The sequence below is a fragment of the Coregonus clupeaformis genome, chromosome 27 (genome assembly GCF_020615455.1).
Source record: "Coregonus clupeaformis isolate EN_2021a chromosome 27, ASM2061545v1, whole genome shotgun sequence".
Taxonomy (NCBI): Eukaryota; Metazoa; Chordata; class Actinopteri; order Salmoniformes; family Salmonidae; genus Coregonus; species Coregonus clupeaformis.
Genome location: NC_059218.1, coordinates 33,336,568 through 33,361,677, shown reverse-complemented (window position 1 = coordinate 33,361,677; position 25,110 = coordinate 33,336,568). Strand labels below are relative to the sequence as shown.

The following is a 25,110-nucleotide window of genomic DNA, read 5'->3' as shown; positions in this document are numbered from 1 at the left end:
CTTTTGTCGTTACCACCTCCTCAGATTCACTGAGTAGAGAATTTGTAGTTTATATCTCAGCATCAGATGTATGTGATGAGAGGTGTATTTTCTATTTCACTGCAGAAAGAGAGAAGACAGGCTGCTGATAGATGGAGAGATAGCTCCCTGCATGCTGGGTTAGACATTAACACGATCACCTTTTCCCTAGTCGCTCTCTCTCTCTCCCTCTTTCTCTCTCCTCATCTCTGTCTCTCGCTCAGTCTCCCCCAGACACTCACCCCCACAGTATATGTTAAACAATTAGGGACTACAGAGGGTTATAATTCCTACGCCAGGGAAGAGAACTGGGTGAAGATTAATTACGTTCTTCATCTTATATCATACCTCAGATCGCTCTCTCTCTCTCTCTCGGTCTCAGTCTCTCTCTCTCTCTCTCTCTCTCTCTCTCTCTCTCTCTCTCTCTCACAGTAATTATGAGGTGGCTCTGTTTCAGAGTTGTTCCCTAAATCCCTCCTCTCATCTCTTCCGTGAGGTTCTTCCTCTTCACCTCAGCAGCTCCTTCTCGCTTGCTCTAGCATTCTGTCTTCCTCTATGAAAAATAAAGAAGTATTGATAAAACAGGGCTTTTGATGTATGACTAACATTTTACAGTGATAATTTTAGGGTGATCAAAAATATAACAATACTTTTAGCAAAAATGTTTATTTTCAATTTACAATCTGTAGAAACAATGAGAATAGAAGGATTCAGAACTTTTATGAAACATCACAGTACAGTTGAAAAATATATGGCAAATAGAACTCCAATATGGATGGTGTTAAGAGACAGATGGGAGGTGTTGGATGGAGCTGAAGGATGAGACTAATAACAACTAATAACAACAAGATAACTAATGTAAAGCACATTGTGTCCATAATAAGTATATAGGTTATAGATTGAGAGCTTTTGTGACAGAGCACAGTTAGAAAGATATGGCATATAGAAGCAAACCGGATGGACATCATGAAAATAATCGGAGAAGTTGAGGGTAGAGGAAGTTCAGGAGTAAAAACAAACAAAATAGAATTATTGTAAAATTGACTGTGTCCATAAAATCTATATAGTATGTATAAGCTGGAAGTAGAGGCCTAAGCATTGTTGTTCAGTAGTTTACTCCAATTAGGGAAGGGATGGTGGGGTTGGAAAGTAATAAAGATAAAAAAAATTTTTTAAGGATATGTATACATATGTATATGTACACTACCGTTCCAAAGTTTGGGGTCACTTAGAAATGTCCTTGTTTTCGAAAGAAAATCAATTATTTTGTCAGACTCTGGGATGCTGACCTTCTAGGCAGTGTTGCAAAGAAAAAGCCATATCTTAGACTGCCCATCTTAATATTTTATTTTTATTGTCCAGTCTGAGATATGGCTTTTTCTTTGCAACTCTGCCTAGAAGGTCAGCATCCCGGAGTCGCCTCTTCACTGTTGATGTTGAGACTGGTGTTTTGCCGGTACTATTTAATGAAGCTGCCAGTTGAGGACCTGTGAGGCGTCTGTTTCTCAAACTAGACACTAATGTATTTGTCCTCTTGCTCAGTTGTGCACTGGGGCCTCCCACTCCTCTTTCTATTCTGGTTAGAGCCAGTTTGCGCTGTTCTGTGAAGGGAGTAGTACACAGCGTTGTACGAGATCTTCAGTTTCTTGGCAATTTCTCGCATGGAATAGCCTTCATTTCTCAGAACAAGAATAGACTGACGAGTTTCAGAAGAAAGTTCTTTGTTTCTGGCCATTTTGAGCATGTAATCGAACCCACAATTGCTGATGCTCCAGATACTCAACTAGTCTCAAGAAGGCCAGTTTTATTGCTTCTTTAATCAGCACAACAGTTTTCCATTGTGCTAACATAATTGCAAAAGGGTTTTCTAATGATCAATTAGCCTTTTAAAATGATAAACTTGGATTAGCAAACACAACGTGCCATTGGAACACAGGACTGATGGTTGCTGATAATGGGCCTCTGTACGCCTATGTAGATATTCCATAAGAAATCAGCCGTTTCCAGCTACAATAGCCATTTACAACATTAACAATGTCTACACTGTATTTCTGATCAATTTGATGTTATTTTAATGGACAAAAAAATTGCTTTTCTTTTGAAAACAAGGAAATTTGTAAGTGACCCCAAACTTTTGAACGGTAGTGTATGTGTATGTATGTGTATGTATATATATATACAGTTGAAGTCGGAAGTTTACATACACTTAGGTTGGAGTCATTCAAACTCATTTTTCAACCACTCCACAAATGTCTTGTTAACAAACTATTGTTTTGGCAAGTCGGTTAGGACATCTAATTTGTGCATGACACAAGTAATTTTTCCAGTATCACAATTCCAGTGGGTCAGAAGTTTACATACACTAAATTGACCGTGCCTTTAAACAACTTGGAAAATTCCAGAAAATTATGTCATGGCTTTAGAAGCTTCTGATAGGCTAATTGACATAATTTGAGTCAATTGGAGGTGTACCTGTGGATGTATTTCAAGGCCTACCTTCAAACTCAGTGCCTCTTTGCTTGACATCATGGGAAAATCAAAAGAAATCAGCCAAGACCTCAGAAAAAAATGGTAGACCTCCACAAGTCTGGTTCATCCTTGGGAGCAATTTCCAAATGCCTGAAGGTACCACGTTCATCTGTACAAACAATAGTACGCAAGTATAAACACCATGGGACCACGCAGCCATCATACTGCTCAGGAAGGAGACATGTTCTGTCTCCTAGAGATGAACGTACTTTGGTGCGAAATGCGCAAATCAATCCCAGAACAACAGCAAAGGACCTTGTGAAGATGCTGGAGGAAACAGGTACAAAAGTATTTAGTATATCCACAGTAAAACGAGTCCTATATCGACACAACCTGAAAGGCCGCTCAGCAAGGAAGAAGCCACTGCTCCAAAACCGCCATAAAAAAGCCAGACTACAGTTTGCAACTGCAGATGGGGACAAATATCGTACACCAGTTACACCAGCTCTGTCAGGAGGAATGGGCCAAAATTCACCCAACTAATTGTGGGAAGCTTATGGAAGGCTACCCGAAACATTTGACCCAAGTCAAACAATTTAAAGGCAATGCTACCAAATACTAATTGAGTGTATGTAAACTTCTGACCCACTGGGATTGTGATGAATGAAATAAAAGCTGAAATAAATCATTCTCTCTACTATTATTCTGACATTTCACATTCTTAAAATAAAGTGGTGATCCTAACTGACCTAAGACAGGGAATATTTACTAGGATTAACAAATAATAATAATAAATTTAGAGTGGTTTTTGGTGTATAGAAATAGTTAATTGTTGGAAGAAAAGCAGTTGCATTACCCTTATTAAAGGTATGGCTTTTACACTATTAGCATCAGGCAAACAAGGCAGACAGTGTGGGAGAGAGTATAAACGCTAAAGAAAAGGAGAGAGCTTTCCAAAGAAAGTGTGGGAAGAGAACAGGGACAGAGAAAAGAGGAGCTAGGGGAGAGATATCATTGATCTTGGCCATTGAGAATGGCTGACACAGACACCCTATTAGGAACAAGCACAGCTCATAGGGCTATGCAGGAGATTTACATTCATTTTTAAATGGAGAAGTACAGAGATAAAAAAGTAGAATTTATTGCCTAATATACACTTTCTCCAGAGGATCCTCACTCCCAGTGCCAGAGCAGCCTCCTCTTGGGAGAGGTATAATGTTTTCCAGCCCTGCCACTACAATGCACTAGCCTCAGGCCCACAGAGCAGTAGAATGGCCTCACCACTATCTCACCCTTTCAATGCTAAAGCCACATTAATACTATACATTTAACATTTAAGTCATTGAGCAGACGCTCTTATCCAGAGCGACTTACAAATTGGTGCATTCAACTTAGGATAGCCAGTGGGACACCACTCCCTTTTTTTTTTGGTGGGGGGTAGAAGGATTACTGTTATACTATTCCAGGTATTCCTTAAAGAGGTAGGGTTTCAAGTGTCTCTGGAAGGTGGTCAGTGACTCCGCTGTCCTGGCGTCGTGGGGGAGCTTGTTCCACCATTGGGGTGCCAGAGCAGCGAATAGCTTTGACTGGGCTGAGCGGGAACTGTGCTTCTGTAGAGGTAGGGGGGCTAGGAGGCCAGAGGTGGATGAATGTAGTGCCCTTGTTTGGGTGTAGGGTCTGATCAGAGCCTGAAGGTAAGGAGGTGCCGTTCCCCTCACAGCTCCGTAGGCAAGCACCATGGTTTTGTAGTAGATGCGAGCTTCAACTGGAAGCCAGTGGAGTGTGCGGAGGAGCGGGGTGACATGAGAGAACTTGGGAAGGTTGAACACCAGACGGGCTGCAGTGTTCTGGATAAGTTGTAGGGTTTAATGGCACAGGCAGGGAGCCCAGCCAACAGCGAGTTGCAGTAATCCAGACGGGAGATGACAAGTGCCTGGATTAGGACCTGTGCCGCTTTCTGTGTAAGGTAGGGTCGTACTATGTGAATGTTGTAGAGCATGAACCTGCAGGATCGGGTCACCACTTTGATGTTAGCGGAGAATGACAGGGTGTTGTCCAGGGTTACGCCAAGGTTCTTTACACTCTGGGAGAAGGACACAATGGAGTTGTCAACCGTGATGGCGAGATCATGGAGCGGGCAGTCCTTCCCCGGGAGGAAGAGCTCCGTCTTGCCGAAGTTCAGCTTCAGGTGGTGATCCGACATCCACACTGATATGTCTTCCAGACATGCAGAGATGCGATTCACCACCTGGTTATCAGAAGGGGGAAAGGAGAAAATGAATTGTGTGTCATCTGCGTAGCAATGATAGGAGAGACCATGTGAGGATATGACAGAGCCATGTGACTTGGTGTATAGAGAGAATAGGAGAGGGCCTAGAACTGAGCCCTGGGGGACACCAGTGGTGAGAGCACGTGGTGCGGAGACAGATTCTCGCTACGCCACCTGGTAGGAGCAACCTGTCAGGTAGGACGTGTGCAGCGCCGGAGATGCCCAACTCGGAGAGGGTGGAGAGGAGGATCTGATGGTTCACAGTATCAAAGGCAGCAGATAGGTCTAGAAGGATAAGAGCAGAGGAGAGAGAGTTAGCTTTAGCAGTGCGGAGAGCCTCCGTGACACAGAGAAGAGCAGTCTCAGTTGAATGACCAGTCTTGAAACCTGAATGGTTTGGATCAAGAAGGTCATTCCCCTCACTGTATATACAGTGAGGGGAAAAAGTATTTGATCCCCTGCTGATTTTGTATGTTTGCCCACTGACAAAGACATGATCAGTCTATAGTTTTAATGGTAGGTTTATTTGAACAGTGAGAGACAGAATAACAACAAATAAATCCAGAAAAACGCATGTAAAAAATGTTATAAATTGATTTGCATTTTAATGAGGGAAATAAGTATTTGACCCCTCTGCAAAACATGACTTACAGTGAGGGAAACAAGTATTTGATCCCCTGCTGATTTTGTACGTTTGCCCACTGACAAAGACATGATCAGTCTATAGTTTTAATGGTAGGTTTATTTGAACAGTGAGAGACAGAATAACAACAAATAAATCCAGAAAAACGCATGTAAAAAATGTTATAAATTGATTTGCATTTTAATGAGGGAAATAAGTATTTGACCCCTCTGCAAAACATGACTTACAGTGAGGGAAACAAGTATTTGATCCCCTGCTGATTTTGTACGTTTGCCCACTGACAAAGACATGATCAGTCTATAGTTTTAATGGTAGGTTTATTTGAACAGTGAGAGACAGAATAACAACCAAAAAAATCCAGACAAGCATGTCAAAAATGTTATAAATTGATTTGCATTTTAATGAGGGAAATAAGTATTTGACCCCTCTGCAAAACATGACTTACAGTGAGGGAAAAAAGTATTTGATCCCCTGCTGATTTTGTACATTTGCCCACTGACAAAGACATGATCAGTCTATAATTTTAACGGTAGGTTTATTTGAACAGTGAGAGACAGAATAACAACAAAAAAATCCAGAAAAACGCATGTAAAAAATGTTATGAATTGATTTGCATTTTAATGAGGGAAATAAGTATTTGACCCCTCTGCAAAACATGACTTAGTACTTGGTGGCAAAACCCTTGTTGGCAATCACAGAGGTCAGACGTTTCTTGTAGTTGGCCACCAGGTTTGCACACATCTCAGGAGGGATTTTGTTCCACTCCTCTTTTCAGATCTTCTCCAAGTCATTAAGGTTTTGAGCCTGACGTTTGGCAACTCAAACCTTCAGCTCCCTCCACAGATTTTCTATGGGATTAAGGTCTGGAGACTGGCTAGGCCACTCCAGGACCTTAATGTGCTTCCTCTTGAGCCACTCCTTTGTTGCCTTGGCCGTGTGTTTTGGGTCATTGTCATGCTGGAATACCCATCCACGACCCATTTTCAATGCCCTGGCTGAGGGAAGGAGGTTCTCACCCAAGATTTGACGGTACATGGCGCCGTCCATCATCCCTTTGATGCGGTGAAGTTGTCCTGTCCCCTTAGCAGAAAAACACCCCCAAAGCATAATGTTTCCACCTCCATGTTTGACGGTGGGGATGGTGTTCTTGGGGTCATAGGCAGCATTCCTCGTTCTCCAAACATGGCGAGTTGAGTTGATGCCAAAGAGCTCGATTTTGGTCTCATCTGACCACAACACTTTCACCCAGTTCTCCTCTGAATCATTCAGATGTTCATTGGCAAACTTCAGACGGCCCTGTATATGTGCTTTCTTGAGCAGGGGGACCTTGCGGGCGCTGCAGGATTTCAGTCCACGGCGTAGTGTGTTACCAATTGTTTTCTTGGTGACTATGGTCCCAGCTGCCTTGAGATCATTGACAAGATCCTCCCGTGTAGTTCTGGGCTGATTCCTCACCGTTCTCATGATCATTGCAACTCCACGAGGTGAAATCTTGCATGGTGCCCCAGGCCGAGGGAGATTGACAGTTATTTTGTGTTTCTTCCATTTGCGAATAATCGCACCAACTGTTGTCACCTTCTCACCAAGCTGCTTGGCGATGGTCTTGTAGCCCATTCCAGCCTTGTGTAGGTCTACAATCTTGTCCCTGACATCCTTGGAGAGCTCTTTGGTCTTGGCCATGGTGGAGAGTTTGGAATCTGATTGATTGATTGCTTCTGTGGACAGGTGTCTTTTATACAGGTAACAAACTGAGATTAGGAGCACTCCCTTTAAGAGTGTGCTCCTAATCTCAGCTCGGTACCTGTATAAAAGACACCTGGGAGCCAGAAATCTTTCTGATTGAGAGGGGGTCAAATACTTATTTCCCTCATTAAAATGCAAATGAATTTATAACATTTTTGACATGTGTTTTTCTGGATTTTGTTGTTGTTATTCTGTCTCTCACTGTTCAAATAAACCTACCATTAAAAGTATAGACTGATCATGTCTTTGTCAGTGGGCAAACGTACAAAATCAGCAGGGGATCAAATACTTTTTTCCCTCACTGTATATATGCGAGAAAAAAAAAAAAAAAACATATGGGGGATTGGAAGTGACGCAGACAATTACATTGATGGAAGTTACAATCTATCTGCAATATTAAAGCTGATCTACCCCCTAGACGCGTTCTGTCTCCTAGAGATGAGCGTACTTTGGTGCGAAAAGTGCAAATCAATCCCAGAACAACAGCAAAGGACCTTGTGAAGATGCTGGAGGAAACAGGTACAAAAGTATCTATATCCACAGTAAAACAAGTCCTATATCGACATAACCTGAAAGGCCGCTCAGCAAGGAAGAAGCCACTGCTCCAAAACCGCCATAAAAAAGCTTGTACATTTTGGAGAAATGTCCTCTGGTCTGATGAAACAAAAATAGAACTGTTTGGCCATATTGACCATCGTTATGTTTGGAGGACGAAGGGGGATGCTTGCAAGCCAAAGAACACCATCCCAACCGTGAAGCATGGGGGTGGCAGCATCATGCTGTGGGGGTGCTTTGCTGCAGGAGGGACTGGTGCACTTCACAAAATAGATGGCATCATGAGGAAGGAAAATTACGTGGATATTTTGAAGCAACATCTCAAGACATCAGTCAGGAAGTTAAAGCTTGGTCGTAAATTGGTCTTCCAAATGGACAATGACCCCAAGCATACTTCCAAAGTTGTGGCAAAATGGCTTAAGGACAACAAAGTCAAGGTATTGGAGTGGCCATCACAAAGCCCTGACCTCAATCCTATAGGAAATGTGTGGGCAGAACTGAAAAAGTGTGCGCGAGCAAGGAGGCCTACAAACCTGACTCAGTTACACAAGCTCTGTCAGGAGGAATGGGCTAAAATTCACCCAACTAATTGTGGGAAGCTTGTGGAAGGCTACCCGAAATGTTTGACCCAAGTTAAACAATTTAAAGGCAATGCTACCAAATACTAATTGAGTGTATATAAACTTCTGACCCACTGGGAATGTGATGAAAGAAATAAAAGCTGAAATAAATCATTCTCTCTACTATTATTCTGACATTTCACATTGACTGACCTAAGACAGGGAATTTGTACTAGGATTAAATGTCAGGAATTGTGAAAAACTGAGTTGAAATGTATTTGGCTAAGGTGTATGTAAACTTCCGACTTCATCTGTATATATAAGCTTTGATTTGAAAAGAGCCCAGTTAGGTGATGCAATATATAGAACAACATTTCACAGAGACACAGTGGATGAAGAGAATGGTCCCCCCCCCCATTTCACAGAGACACAGCGGATGAAGAGAAGCATCACAAGTCAGTTGTGCACCCCCCCCCCCCTCCCCCACAGGGATGCTGGCCCATGTTGACTCCATTGCTTCCCACAGTTGTGTCAAGTTGGCTGGATGTCCTTTGGGTGGTGGACCATTCTTAACACACACAGGAAACTGTTGAGCATGAAAAACCCATCAGTGTTGCAGTTCTTGATCCTTCTTTAATCTGTCTCCTCCCTTTCATCTACACTGATTGAAGTGGATTTAACAAGTGACATCAATAAGGGATCATAGCTTTCACCTGGTCAGTGTATGTCATGGAAAGAACAGGTGTCATTAATGTTTTGTACACTCAGTGTATACCAATTATGGGGTCAATTTTACTAATGGTTTATGTTCAGATTTGTGAAATATTTTCAGCGTTACTTTGAATGCAGCAACTAAACATTCTCAAATTCATTAGAGGCTAATTAATTTACTATATACACCAAATCTGTAGTCAATGTGACTTATGGTTCATGTGAAGAAGATTTTTAAAGTATCTTTAGCATTAGCATATGTGCTAACGTGCAGCTATAGGTACAGTGCGCACATATTTGAATGAAGTAAAATATATATATATCTCAAAGCCATTAAATAAGTCTAAATAATGAGTCTAAATACAAATGTGTCGGATTCTGGAGTGAATCTGACATAAGGTTCATGAGGAGAAGAAGATTGCAGAAGATTTTGAGCATTAGCGTTACAAATGCAAAGAGTTGTTAATCGTCGTTAATAGTTTCCTCGTTTTTGACATATCAATACCAAATTCAGTGTGGTTAATCTTAGGGATGTCCATGGTAGCAATGACATGTTTAAAGTGGATAGACCATTGTGGACTGGATTTACAAAGGATATAAATGGATACCTAAAATCGGATTTTCCAATAACTCCGCCATCTCTTAACCAAACTAAGTTAAAAGATGTACCATGGGCCTACATACCGAATCTGGTGTTACAGTATATGGACTTACGGTTCATGAGAAGTTTTTCTAAATGTCCAAGATGGAGGAAAATCTATCTGGACGGACCTTATGGGTCCTTGAGGCACATTTTTTCAGCATGTGGAAAGACACCTACATACAAAGACCAAATAACTCATGGCCTCTAGTTTTTGTGTGCCAAATTAGAAAGAAAGTGACCAACCTATGCTTGAGTTATTTGACCATGTCATCAACATTTTTTACATCTAAGAATAATAATAGGTTAACCTCTTAAGGATCTGACCCTTTTTTTCCATTTTTGCCTAAGATGACATACGCAAATCTAACTGCCTGTAGCTCAGGACCTGAAGCAAGGATATGCATATTGTTGATACCATTTGAAAGGAAACACTTTGAAGTTTGTGGAAATTTGAAATTAATGTAGGAGAATATAACACATTAGATCTGGTAAAAGATAATACCAACAAAAAAACACACGTTTTCTAAACTTTTTTTGGTTCCATCATCTTTGATATGCAAGAGAAAGGCCACAATATAATATTGCAGTTTAGGCGCAATTTAGATTTTGGCCACTAGATGGCAGCAGTGCGTGTGCAAAGTTTCAGATTAATCCAGTGAAGCATTGCAATACTGGACATTTTGTATCAAGTCTGCCCAAATGTGCCGAATTGGTCAATTGATACATTTTCAAGTCCATAACTACAGAGAACATACAAAAATGATATGGTAATACAAAATGTAAGTTTACATTTAAGTCCTTTCGCAGACGCTCTTATCCAGAGCGACTTACATTTACATTTTAGTCATTTAGTAGACGCTCTTATCCAGAGCGACTTACAGGAGCAATCAGGGTTAAGTGCCTTGCTCAAGGGCACATCGACAGATTTTTCACCTAGTCGGCTTGGGGATTAGAACCAGCGACCTTTCGGTTACTGGCACAACGCTCTTAACCACTAAGCTACCTGCCGCCCCAGGATTGTCATACATGATGGATCATTAGCTTATACACCAACTTTCACACATCTAGATGGCCGGGCGGGGTGGGTGTGGAGCCAGAGACAGCAAGGGTTCAAACTGTAGAACCCAGTTCCTACATTTGAATATACAAATGGATTTTATCAAATAAAACTATGCTACATTTTATCTCTGGGACCCTCAGGATGACAAATCAGAGCCAGGTTACTGAATGTAAGTACATTATTTACCTTCAGAGGTGAATGTATCAACATTTTTCACTGTAATAGCTACTATAAAATGAACAGTGCAGTTAGATTAACAAGAATTTATGCTTTCTGCCCATATAAGACGTGTCTATGTCCTGGAAAGTATGCTGTTACTTACAACAGTCATGCTAATCACATTAGGCCACGTTAGCTCAACCGTCCCATATACGGGACACCGATCCCGTAGAGGTTAATAGCTTCGCTGTGAACCCCTAATAGAATATGCAACGTATATATCGCTTTTCAATGACCCAAAGCCATACAGCAGTTGTGCAAAAACAATAAGCACAAGCAGCATGAGACAGAGAAAAGGATCTGAGAAGAAGGAAGTAGCTGGAATCAAAAGTTGATGAGTGGTGAACAATCCAGAATTGCGAATCAGACATACAGAGTATTGTAGAAGAACGAGGTAAAGAAGAAAAGGGGGAGTAAGACAGGAGACAGGAAGAGGGCGGGAAAAGGGGGAGTAAGACAGAAGACAGGAAGAGGGCGGGAAAAGGGGGAGTAAGACAGGAGACAGGAAGAGGGTGGGAAAAGGGGGAGTAAGACAGGAGACAGGAAGAGGGTGGGAAAAGGGGGAGTAAGACAGGTGACAGGAAGAGGACGGGAAAAGTGGGAGTAAGACAAGAGACAGGAAGAGGGTGGGAAAAGGGGGAGTAAGACAGGAAGAGGGTGGGAAAAGGGGGAGTAAGACAGGTGACAGGAAGAGGGCGGGAAAAGGGGGAGTAAGACAGGTGACAGGAAGAGGGCGGGAAAAGGGTGCGTAAGACAGGAGACAGGAAGAGGGTGGGAAAAGGGGGAGTAAGACAGGTGACAGGAAGAGGGCGGGAAAAGGGGGAGTAAGACAGGAAGAGGGTGGGAAAAGGGGGAGTAAGACAGGAAACAGGAAGAGGGTGGGAAAAGGGGGAGTAAGACAGGAAGAGGGTGGGAAAAGGGGGCCAGCTTTCCCATCGTTCTCTCTAATCATCACTCCTCAGGGATTCTGGAGCTCCTTTTCATCAGCCATCCAGAAGCACATTGAGTCAGGGATTCAGATGCTGTGGTAGAGCGATTAACCAGAGCTGCAGGTGAACCCATACTGCAGCTCACAACCATTCCTCAGGTACACAAATCGACAGACACAACGGCTCTGGTTTGATGAGACAATAATTAATAAAACAAACTGTTACCAACATATTAAAATAACATTGAATTACATATTTTCATTAACCTTATTTTGATAAGTAAATTCATAGAATTTCATTTTTCCACCAGAAGATATAGTCCGGACAAAAATCTGGTTGTTAGTTCGTTTGGCCATGTTGCTAAAGATGTGTCCCAGACGCGAATTATTTTTGCATAGTTGCTATGCAAAAGGACTGGTCGTCCGTTATAAACAAAATGGTTCCAATGCAGGCTGGATAACGTTCTTGTCACTTAATAAATAAGGTAATTTTTGATCACACCTAAATGGTTGCTGTTTGTCATCAGTCTTTAACATGGTGCCACATGTGGCAGGGGCTACAGTCCATTACAGATTACAAGGAAGACCCAGCCGTGATCTGCCCAATGATGGCTCTCTACCAGACAAACTCAATGGATTTTATGCACGCTTTCGACAATAACAACACTGTGCCATGCGTGAGGGCCCACACTGACCTAGAGGACTGGGTGATCTCGCTCTCCGAGGCCGATGTGAGTAAGGTCTTTAATCAGGTCAACACTCACAAGGCCGTGGGGCCAGACGGTATTCCAGGGTGTGCTCTCAGAGCATGAGCAGAACAGCTGGCAGGCATATTCACAGTCATTTTCAACCTCTCATTGTCCCAGTCTGTAATCCCCACATGTCTTAAAGGGACATAAAAATATATATATACTTCATATTCATCATCTACAGCACCACCCCAATATCAAAAACAGGTTTTTAGACTTTTTTGGCAAATGTATAAAAAAACAGAAGTACCTTATTTACATAAGTATTCAGACCCTTTGCTATGAGACTCGAAATTGAGTTCAGGTGCATCCTGTTTCCATTGATCATCCTTGAGAAGTTTCCACAACTTGATTGGATTCCACCTGTGGTAAATTCAATTGATTGGACATGATTTGGAAAGGCACACACCTGTCTATATAAGGTCCCACAGTTGACAGTGCATGTCAGAGCAAAAACCAAGCCATGAAGTCGAAGGAATTGTCCGTAGAGCTCTGAGACAGATCTGGGGAAGGGCAGCATTGAAGGTCCCCAAGAACATAATGGCCTCCATCATTCTTAAATGGAAGAAGTTTGGAACCACCAAGACTTCCTAGAGCTGGCCGCCCGACCAAACTGAGCAATCAGGGGAGAAGGGCCTTGGTCAGGGAGGTGACCAAGAACCCGATGGTCACTCTGACAGAGCTCCAGAGTTCCTCTGTGGAGATGGGAGAACATTCCAGAAGGACAACCATCTCTGCAGCACACCACAAATCAGGCCTTTATGGTAGAGGGGCCAGACGGAAGCCACTCCTCAGTAAAAGGCACATGACTGCACGCTTGGAGTTTGCCAAAAGGCACCAAAAGACTCTCAGACCATGAGATTCTCTGGTCTGATGAAACCAAGATTGAACTCTGGCCTGAATGCCAAGCGTCACGTCTGGAGGAACCCTGGCACCATCCCTACGGTGAAGCATAGTGGTGGCAGCATCATGCTGTGGGGATGTTTTTCAGTGGCAGGGACTGGGAGACTAGTCAGGATCGAGAAAAGATGAGCGGAGCAAAGTACAGAGAGATCCTTGATGAAAACCTGCTCCAGAGCGCTCAGGACCTCAGACTGGGGCGAAGGTTCACCTTCCAACAGGACAATGACCCTAAGCACACAGCCAAGACAACGCAGGAGTGGCTTGGGGACAAGTCTTTGAATGTAGGCGCACATGATTTAGCCACAGGGTCCACCGGGTAGGCAGTTTGTCTTTTTAGACAAATGAAATAGTTCAAAATGGTAACACTTTGCCTACATGGTGCACAGGGCTTCTGAATTAAGTGCCAACAGCGCAACACCAATAAAAAAAGTGCAAAACTTTGTTGGCTTTGCTACAGAAATGTTTGGTGATCGACTAGGATCACGATTGACTGGTTGGTGACCACTGGACTACAGGAAACAGGGGGGCGAGCACGCCCCCATCCACATCGGCAGGGCTGCAGTGGAGCAGGTCGAGAGCTTCAAGTTCCTCGGTGGCCAAATCACTAAGGAGGTTGAAAAGGTTTAGCATGGGTACTCAAATCCTCAAAAAGTTATACAGCTTCAACATTGAGAGCATTTTGACTGGCTGCATCACTGCTTGGTATGGCAACAGCACCGCCCTCGATCGCATGGCGCTGCTGAGGATGGTGCGGACATCCCAGTACATCACTGGGGGCCGAGCTCCCTGCCATCCAGGACCTCTATATCAGGCGGTGTGAAAGGAAGGCCCGGAAAATTGTTATAGACTCCAGCTACCCAAGCCATAGACTGATATTAATAGCCATAATATGGTATTGGAACTGACCCTCTATATACTGTAGCTTACTTACTTCTTGTGTTCTTGTTATTTCTTATTTTTGTTCTACCTTATGTTATGTTTAACTATATTGACACTGATTACTACATTGTTGGATTTACAACTAGCAAGACAGGCATTTCACTGTACCTGTGCACATGATATTAAAACTTGAAATTGAAATTGAAGCACTTCTCTCCTATACCATTTAAAAGATATGAGATGGATTACAACAGAAACATAGAGCGAAATACGAGGATACTTTTTTTTATTTTACTAGTCTCTCCTGCTTCCTCTACCTCTTCCACGCTCTGACTACAGCTATCTTTGCGAAGTCCATGACTTTTTAACAGAACATACACTATTGCCACCTGTTGCCATGCCAACACCATGAATTTGTGTTTCATACACTTCACCCACAGCTGCGCATGCAAAACCATAATTTGACCGTGCTAATGTGTTAGTGTTGACGTTAATATTCTACACCTCATTTATGTTTGCCTTATGTTTTATCTGTCCATGTTCTCTCACCGGAGAGAAAGGCATCCTGGTCAGTCTGTAATTCATTTTCAGTGTTCCCCTCCCATATACTGGTGTACCAGAGGCCAACTGCAACCCACGCAAAGCTGGAGGGCCCCAAGCAATTCAGGGCCCCTACCCACACACTCATCTGTAATGTATTGGACATTTGGAAAATGTCTGTTCAACAAATGTTGTGATCCCACCCAATCCATTTCTATTTATTCGGGCACATTATCTTGTAACTACCTCAATCATGATGGCTGCAATCAAATGCAATGGGAGAGTTTGTTCTCTAATTGGTTGATGTATCGCAGGCGTACAGACCCGGGAAGAGGCCAGACTCTAAATGAACATAAATGAACTTTTAGTTTTATAAAAACAAATAGCGTCTCTGCTAGGGGTGTAACGATTCGTTTTAACAACGATTCGATTTGTATCACGATTCGTGGTTGTCGATACGATTCAAGGACGATATTGGTTCATTTAGAACGATACGATCCGAAACGATTCAGTGACTTGAAATCGATTCAGTAACCTTTTAGCCAAAAATTCAACCAGTGTGACTGAAATAAATACCTGGATACTGGACAGTGCAGGTGAAGTTTCCTAGATTCCTGTTTCTTGTAAGGACCGCAATGGTGGCTTGATAATTTCTCGCTCGTCGGCTTCTCCTCTGTCGTCCGCCATGCTATGTTTTGTTGTCTTGGCGCCTTTGCGCTGCAGCTGGCGCGATGACGTCACGGATAGGCAGACTGAATCGAGTAATGTTTAAAGCCTTTATCAATAAAAGTGCTAAGAAAAAACATCCATATAAAGTCTGACGTGCTTAAATCCAATGGGTTATTTCCTAGTATCGATACAATCGATTTATTACATTTTAAAACGATGTTAGATCGATATATGTTGTCCAAAAGGCCAACTCGCCGAGCACAGATCGATGTAGTTGGATCATAGGAATATAAATCGATACATCGATGTAGTAGATGGATCGTTACACCCCTAGTCTCTGCTGAAGAAATAGAACGTAATTCAATCTGTAGCTGCACTTTTTCACACAGTCTAGCATGGGCTACTATCTGCATGCACATTAAAATTCAACTCAACATATATTTCACACTCCCAATTAATGGAATAATATTATGTAGCTATCAACATTCAAAACAGTAGGTTCGTTAGACACTATGCAAGGTCTCATACTTGGTATTTCATTCACTGCACTGCTCGATGCGAGCGTGCTGTTGGGGTGTACCCAGGGGAGTAAGTCAATTTGTATGTGTGTGGAGTGGTTATTTTCAGTCTACTTACTGTTTGTTTGTGTGTGTGTGTGTGTGTGTGTGTGTGTGTGTGTGTGTTTGTTTTGAGTTTTTGCTCCAGTGAGTAACAGTGCCATTCAATACCTGAAGGCCACTGTGTTAGGGCGGCAGGTAGCTTAGTGGTTAAGAGCATTGTGCCAGTAACCGAAAGGTCGCTGGTTCTAATCCCCGAGCCGACTAGGTGAAAAATCTGTCGATGTGCCCTTGAGCAAGGCACTTAACCCTAATTGCTCCTGTAAGTCGCTCTGGATAAGAGCGTCTGCTAAATGACTAAAATGTAAATGTAAGGCCTCGTGCTTAAAGAGATAAATGCACAAATGCAGTTTTCCTGCTCGCTCACGTTTCCTCCTCCTTCCTCCTGTTCTCATCATCCGTCTCAATCAGGCCGTGTGCACCTTTTCCTGTCTTCCGGGACGGCCCGTCAGTCTGCGTGGGGACTGTGTAGGCAGGGGGAGTTGACACCTGGGTTCCTCTCCACTCATCTGTGTGTACCAGAGCCTGTCTGCCAGAGGGTGTCTGTTTGTGTGAGGCAGAGGTCTGCTGGGCATAGGAGCACAGTGGATCCGGGACTATTCTTATCTCTACACTGTGTGGCTTGGCCCATCTGCTGGAGCCAGCCCTGCAGTCTTAACATGGGCTGATAGGCCTCTCTGATAGCTGTCCACCGCTGTCTGTTTGGCTTGGAAGTGTTTGGCTGCCGTGGAGCTTAGAGTTCAGCCACCCATGGGAATAGTCCAGCGAGCGACAAGGCTGCTTTAGACACATTTACACTGATATGAGGCACCACTTGGACAGGCTTTCTGGGTCACTGGAATCTAGTCAAGAGAACAGAGAGATGGGGGGGAGGGAGCAGTGAGGGGTGGGGAGAAATCATGTGATTAACACTGTGCCATCCAATACAAGATTTCCTATTAAATGTAATTAAAGTGAACTCTGTGAGGGCTTAAGCATCGAGTTTGGGTTGCAGGGCAAGATGGAAAGGACCATAAGATAATGAATTGCATTTAAGTGATAACTCATAGACAGACACATTAATTAAAAAGGTAGCTAGTGATAAGGTTAGAGGAAAATTAGGGGTTGTGTGTGTGTGTGTGTGTGCGTGCGTGCGTGTGTGCATTCGCATGTGTGTGTTTGTGCATCGTGGCCGTAATGCATATGGCTTAACCGCTTAATTGTTTGTTCCCAGAAGTGTCTCTGTCCCTGTCTGCCTTGGTGCCTTTCTTCATTATTCATTAACCCTAATTACCAGCATCCTGGACATCTGTGCCGCCCACCCTGCTCTCCTCTTTCTATCACTCTCACGTTCTCATCCAGCCAATGGAAGAAAATAAAGAGATAGCAAGCTGTTTTCTCTCCATGCTGCTATTCATCACCCCTAATCTATTTCTTTGCCCTTCCTCACCTCTGTCTCTTCACCCTTCTCTTTCCCCATCACTCTCTCCTTCTGAAGAGCTTCTCCATTCTCTGTCCCCATCTCTCTCTCCTTCTGAAGAGCTTCTCCATTCTCTGTCCCCATCTCTGTATCCTTCTGAAGAGCTGTCTGGTTCTATGTCTCTGACCCAACATGTATGTTTTTCCCTGTCTGTCCCCATCTGCAGGAAGCTGTTGGAGGTGAAGGTCATTGATGATGAGGAGTATGAGAAGAACAAGACCTTCATCATCCAGCTGGGCGAGCCTGTGCTGCTGGAGATCGGACGGAAACATGGTCAGTGCAGAGCCCTGCGGGTGCAAAGCTGCCATTTAGCAGCCTCATGTTATCACTGTCATATTTAACAGTCTTAAATGTTCTGTTTCACACGATCAGTTATTGGAAAAACACAACAGCTGTATATGAAGGATAGAATGATAATTCTGGTAGTGCTGTAGTTTTTTGTTGTTGCCCCTGGCAGATCCATGTTGTTGTAAGTGATGAGGTTGCGGCACATAGAATCACAACACATGACATCCTTAACCTGTCATTTATGTTATTCCAAATATAGGGATTATGTTACTTTCATAAACCCATTAGTGGGGATTGGTAACATAAACGCCCATTAAGAAATACATATTGAAAAACAAACACATCACCGAAATGTATGTTATGGCCAGGATATGTCCCTGAGTGTACTAATGGTTATAGCTGCACAATAATTGGCATTAGTGACTTGGGGGGGATTTCATCAAGACTGAGAGTAGTTGGTTCATGTTGAAGCTGTTTCTCCAGGCTATTCTTCTCACTGCACATTAATTATAGTCTTTTACACTAATGTAATGTTGTTGGTGCATTTAAATGATTCCTGCAACGCTGATACCCACGATAACTTTTTTTTTTAATAATCCCCCCTCACAGAACTCTGTATATTGATACATAGGTATAGTGTTTATGCACAGAGCATTAATTTGATAAGTAAATTACATTGCGTTTTTGTATACAGTGAGCTCCAAAAGTATTGGGACAGTGACATTATTATAATTTTTTGGCTCTGTAATCCAGCCAGCATGTTGGATTTGAAATGACACAATGACTATGAGGTTCAAGAGCAGACTGTCAGCTTTAATTTGAGGATATTGTCATCCACATCTGGTGAACCGTTTAGAAATTACATCCCTTTTGGTACATAGTCCCTCCATTTTAGGGGACCAAAAGTATTGGGACAAATGCACTATATTAAAGTAGTAGAAAGTTAAGTATTTGGTCCCATATTCATAGCAAGCAATGACTACATCAAGCTTGTGACTCTGCAAATTTGTGGGTATGCATTTACTGTTTGTTTTCGTTGTGTTTCAGATTATTTTGTGCCCAATAGAAATGGGTGGTAAATAATGTATTGTGCCATTTTGGAGTCACTTTTATTGTAAATAAGAAACACTTCTACATTAATGTGGATGCTACCATGACTATGGATAATCCTGAATGAATCGTGAATAATGATGAGTGAGAAAGTTAGATGCACAAATATCATACCCCCAAGACATGCTAACCTCTCACCATTATAATAACAAGGGAGGTTAGCATTTTTTGGGGGGGGTATGATATTTGACATTGAAGTGTTCCTCTCTGCTTCACAGGAGACTCCAATGAGAACAAGCCAGCCAATGATGAGGAGGAGGTGTCCAAGATGGGCTGTCCCAGCCTGGGAGAACACACCAAGCTGGAGGTGGTGATAGAGGAGTCCTACGAGTTTAAGGTAACCCACAAAAACAAACCCCCACAGACACCCCCTCTCTCCCCTGTCCCCCTCTCTCTTCTGTCCCCCTCTGTGCCCTTCTCTCCTCTGTCCCCCACAGACACACCCCTCTCTCCTCTGTCCCCCTCTGTGCCCTTCTCTCCTCTGTCCCCCTCTGTGTCCCTCTCTCCTCTGTCCCCCACAGACACTCCCCTCTCTCCTCTGTCCCCCTCTGTGTCCCTCTCTCCTCTGTCCCCCACATACACCCCCCTCTCTCCTCTGTCCCCCTCTGTGCCCTTCTCTCCTCTGTCCCCCACAGACACACCCATCTCTCCTCTGTCCCCCACAGACACCCCCCTCTCTCCTCTGTCCCCCTCTGTGCCCTTCTCTCCTCTGTCCCCCACAGACACCCCCCTCTCTCCTCTGTCCCCCTTTGTGCCCCTCTTTCCTCTGTCCCCCACAGACACCCCCCTCTCTCCTCTGTCCCCCTCTGTGCCCCTCTCTCCTCTGTCCCCCACAGACACCCCCCTCTCTCCTCTGTCCCCCTCTGTGCCCCTCTTTCCTCTGTCCCCCACAGACACACCCCTCTCTCCTCTGTCCCCCTCTGTGCCTCTCTCTCCTCTGTCCCCCTCTGTGCCTCTCTCTCCTCTGTCCCCCACAGATGCACCCCTCTCTCCTCTGTCCCCCATAGACACACCCCTCTCTCCTCTGTCCCCCTCTGTGCCTCTCTCTCTCCTCTGTCCCCCACAGACGCACCCTCTCTCCTTTGTCCCCCTCTGTCCCTGCAGCATCATATTTGTGACCGGTCTTATGTTGGATAAAAGTAGAGACTCAGAGCTACAAAATGGTATATCGTACACTGCAGTTGAGGAACAATGGGAAAGTAATTTTGCTTTGAAAGTTAATAAACTTGTAACCCCACTTTTTAGAAAATGGCCCTTGAATGTTTTGGTACACCTACTGGAGAGCTCTTCTTTGTCTACACCTATTCAGCATCTTTCACACCCTTTTAAGCCTTAACCCCACCCATCACTTTAAGGATTCACATGTGAGGCCATGTGCTAAACAGAGTGAGTAAAGAAGAGCAGTAAACAACCAATGATTTTCAGACTAAAAGTCTAAAAGATACAGTGGGGAAAAAAGTATTTAGTCAGCCACCAATTGTGCAAGTTCTCCCACTTAAAAAGATGAGAGAGGCCTGTAATTTTCATCATAGGTACACGTCAACTATGACAGACAAATTGAGATTTTTTTTTCCAGAAAATCACATTGTAGGATTTTTTATGAATGTATTTGCAAATTATGGTGGAAAATAAGTATTTGGTCACCTGTAGCTCAGCTGGTAGAGCACGGCGCTTGTAACGCCAAGGTAGTGGGTTCGATCCCCGGGACCACCCATACACACAAAAAAAAAATATGTATGCACGCATGACTGTAAGTCGCTTTGGATAAAAGCGTCTGCTAAATGGCATATTATATTATATTATATTACCTACAAACAAACAAGATATCTGGCTCTCACAGACCTGTAACTTCTTCTTTAAGAGGCTCCTCTGTCCTCCACTCATTACCTGTATTAATGGCACCTGTTTGAACTTGTTATCAGTATAAAAGACACCTGTCCATAACCTCAAACAGTCACACTCCAAACTCCACTATGGCCAAGACCAAAGAGCTGTCAAAGGACACCAGAAACAAAATTGTAGACCTGCACCAGGCTGGGAAGACTGAATCTGCAATAGGTAAGCAGCTTGGTTTGAAGAAATCAACTGTGGGAGCAATTATTAGGAAATGGAAGACATACAAGACCACTGATAATCTCCCTCGATCTGGGGCTCCATGCAAGATCTCACCCCGCGGGGTCAAAATGATCACAAGAACGGTGAGCAAAAATCCCAGAACCACACGGGGGGGACCTAGTGAATGACCTGCAGAGAGCTGGGACCAAAGTAACAAAGCCTACCATCAGTAACACACTACGCCGCCAGGGACTCAAATCCTGCAGTGCCAGACGTGTCCCCCTGCTTAAGCCAGTACATGTCCAGGCCCGTCTGAAGTTTGCTAGAGTGCATTTGGATGATCCAGAAGAGGATTGGGAGAATGTCATATGGTCAGATGAAACCAAAATATAACTTTTGGTAAAAACTCAACTCGTCGTGTTTGGAGGACAAAGAATGCTGAGTTGCATCCAAAGAACACCATACCTACTGTGAAGCATGGGGGTGGAAACATCATGCTTTGGGGCTGTTTTTCTGCAAAGGGACCAGGACGACTGATCCGTGTAAAGGAAAGAATGAATGGGACCATGTATCGTGAGATTTTGAGTGAAAACCTCCTTCCATCAGCAAGGGCATTGAAGATGAAACGTGGCTGGGTCTTTCAGCATGACAATGATCCCAAACAAACCGCCCGGGCAACAAAGGAGTGGCTTCGTAAGAAGCATTTCAAGGTCCTGGAGTGGCCTAGCCAGTCTCCAGATCTCAATCCCATAGAAAATCTTTGGAGGGAGTTGAAAGTCTGTGTTGCCCAGCGACAGCCCCAAAACATCACTGCTCTAGAGGAGATCTGCATGGAGGAATGGGCCAAAATACCAGCAACAGTGTGTGAAAACCTTGTGAAGACTTACAGAAAACGTTTGACCTGTGTCATTGCCAACAAAGGGTATATAACAAAGTATTGAGAAACTTTTGTTATTGACCAAATACTTATTTTCCACCATAATTTGCAAATAAATGTCAGGAGTTGCTATGGTAGGTGTGGTGTGGAATCAGGCGCAGGAGGCAGAAGTAAAGTCCAACAAAAATACTTTAGTAGATATCACAATAAATATCCAAAACCAGCCCGGAGGCGAGAAAAGCGCGCACAGGCGTATACAAACGGGCGCAATCAACAAGTGCGTAATCTACTCCTAAAACACAAACAAGGAGGAAAGCACAAAATAGCGCACCAAAATACATGCAGCGCAGCAACACGACATGGAACAATTACACACAACACCTAACTAACAACAAGGAAACTAAATAGGGTGCTAATTGAGACATAACACAAAACAGGTGTGACAAACAGACAAAACCAATCAAACAAGAAACATAGAGCGGTGGCAGCTAGTACTCCGGAGGCGGCGACCGCCGAAACCTGCCCGAACAAGGAGGAGGGGCCGCCTCGGCCGAAACCGTGACAGTACCCCCCCCCCTTGACGCGGCTCCAGCCGTGCGCCGCCCCGGCCTCGGGGACGACCAGGAGGACGCGGAGCAGGGCGCGTAGGATGACCACGATGGAATTCGGTCAGCAGGGACGGATCCAGAATGTCCCTCCTCGGCACCCAGCACCGCTCCTCCGGACCGTACCCCTCCCACTCCACAAGATATTGGAGACCCCCATCCGGCGTCTCGAATCCAGGATGGTCCGAACAGTGTGCGCCGGAGCCCCTCGATGTCCAACGTGGGGCGGAGGGAGTCTCCTCAATCTCAAAGTCCTGGAGTGGACCAGCTACCACCGGCCTGAGGAGAGACACATGGAACGAGGGGTTAATATTATTGTAATCAATGGGCAGTTGTAACCTGTAACACACCTCGTTCAATCTCCTCAGGACTTTAAAAGGCCCCACAAACCGCCGACCCAGCTTCCGGCATGGCAGGCGGAGGGGCAGGTTTCTGGTTGAGAGCCAGACTCGATCTCCAGGTGCGTACACTGGCCCCTCACTGCGGTGTAGGTCGGCGCTCGTCTTCTGTCGACGGATGGCTCGCTGCAGATGGACGTGTGCAGCGTTCCACGTCTCCTCCGAGCGCCGCACCCACTCATCCACAGCAGGGGGCCTCGATCTGGCTCTCATGCCAAGGTGCCAGAACCGGCTGGTACCCTAACACACACTGGAAAGGGGTTAGTCTCGTGGAGGAGTGGCGGAGAGAGTTCTGTGCCATCTCGGCCCAGGGCACATATCTCGCCCACTCCTCCGGCCGGCCCTGACAATATGACCTCAGAAACCTACCCACATCCTGGTTGACTCGTTCGACCTGCCCATTACTCTCCGGGTGGTAACCCGAGGTAAAGGCTCACCGAGACCCCCAACCGTTCCATAAAGGCTCTCCAGACTCTGGAGGTAAACTGGGGGCCTCGATCGGACACTATATCCTCGGGTACCCCGTAATGCCGGAAGACGTGAGTAAATAGAGCCTCAGCGGTCTGTAGGGCAGTAGGAAGACCCGGCATGGGAAGGAGACGACAGGCCTTCGAGAACCGATCCACAACGACCAGGATGGTGGTATTCCCTTGTGAGGAGGGAAGGTCGGTAACAAAATCCACCGAGAGGTGAGACCAGGGTCGTTGTGGAACGGGCAGGGGTTGTAATTTACCCCTGGGCTAGTGTCTGGGCGCCTTACACTGGGCACACACTGAGCAGGAGGAGACATAAACCCTCACATCCCTGGCTAACGTTGGCCACCAGTACTTCGTACTAAGGCAGTGCACTGTCCGGCCAATACCTGGATGTCCAGAGGAGGGTGACGTGTGAGCCCAATAAATCAGCCGATCCCGGACCTCGGCGGGGCGACGTCCGACCCACCGGACACTGTGGAGGGCTAGGGTCGGGTGCGTAATGCCCGCTCGATCTCCGCATCGACCTCCCACACAACCGGTGCCACCAGACAAGACTCCGGTAGTATGGGAATGGGCTCCACGCACCTCTCCTCCGTGTCATACCGCCGGGACAGGGCATCTGCCTTCCCGTTCTGGGACCCAGGGATGTAAGTGATCTTGAACACAAACCGGGCGGAAACATAGTCCATCGAGCCTGGCGAGGATTCAGTCTCCTAGCTGCCCGAATGTATTCCAGGTTACGGTGGTCGGTCAGAATGAGGAAAGGGTGCTGAGCCCCCTCAAGCCAATGCCTCCACACCTTTAGGGCCTGTACTACGGCTAACAGCTCCCTGTCCCCTACGTCATAATTCCGCTCCGCACGGACTGAGCTTCTTAGAATAAAAAGCACAGGGGCGGAGCTTGGTGGTGTGCCGGACCGTTGTGAAAGAACTGCCCCGATACCGGCCTCAGACGCGTCCACCTCTACTTGGAAGGGTAAAGTGGGATCCGGGTGCGCCAGCACCGGAGCCGAGGTAAACAGGTCCTTCAGTCTCCCAAAGGCCCTGTCCGCCTCAGCCGACCACTGCAAGCGCACCGGACCCCCTTAAGAGCGTTATGGGAGCTGCCACCTGTCCAAAACCCCGGATAAACCTTCGGTAGTAATTCGCAAAACCCAAGAACCGCTGCACCTCTTTAACCGTAGTTGGGGTTTGCCAATTACCACGCGGACTCGGTCCACCTCCATTCTCACCCCTGACGCAGACAACTGGTAACCCAAAAAAGGAGACTGACTCCTGAAAGAACAGACATTTCTCGGCTTTGACATACAGGTCATGCTCCAACAGTCTCCTCAATACCCTGCGCACCAGGGCTACATGCTCGGCCCGAGTAGAACTGTACACAAGAATATCATCTATGTACACCACTACTCCCTGCGCCTGCATGTCCCGGAAAATCTCATCTACAAGCGATTGGAAGACTGATGGAGCATTCATTAACCCATATGGCATGACGAGATACTCGTAATGGCCGGAGGTAGTACTAAATGCTGTCTTCCACTCATCGCCCCTCCCTAATGCGCACCAAGTTATATGCGCTCCTGAGGTCCAATTTTGTGAAGAACCGTGCCCCGTGTAATGACTCCGTCATGGTCGCAATCAGCGGGGAGTGGATAACTATATTTCACA

At 45.0% G+C, this 25,110-nt stretch overlaps 1 protein-coding gene across 1 annotated transcript in view; it reads left to right on the top strand.

Moving 5' to 3' along the window:
- LOC121541831 (sodium/calcium exchanger 1-like) overlaps positions 1 to 25,110 on the top strand; it is a 70,955-nt gene that overhangs the window by 39,964 nt on the left and 5,881 nt on the right. Inside the window, exons 5-6 of the mRNA XM_041851146.2 lie at positions 17,801 to 17,907; positions 19,251 to 19,369. Coding sequence (XP_041707080.2) covers positions 17,801 to 17,907; positions 19,251 to 19,369 — 226 coding nt within the window. The remainder of the gene's footprint in view (positions 1 to 17,800; positions 17,908 to 19,250; positions 19,370 to 25,110) is intronic.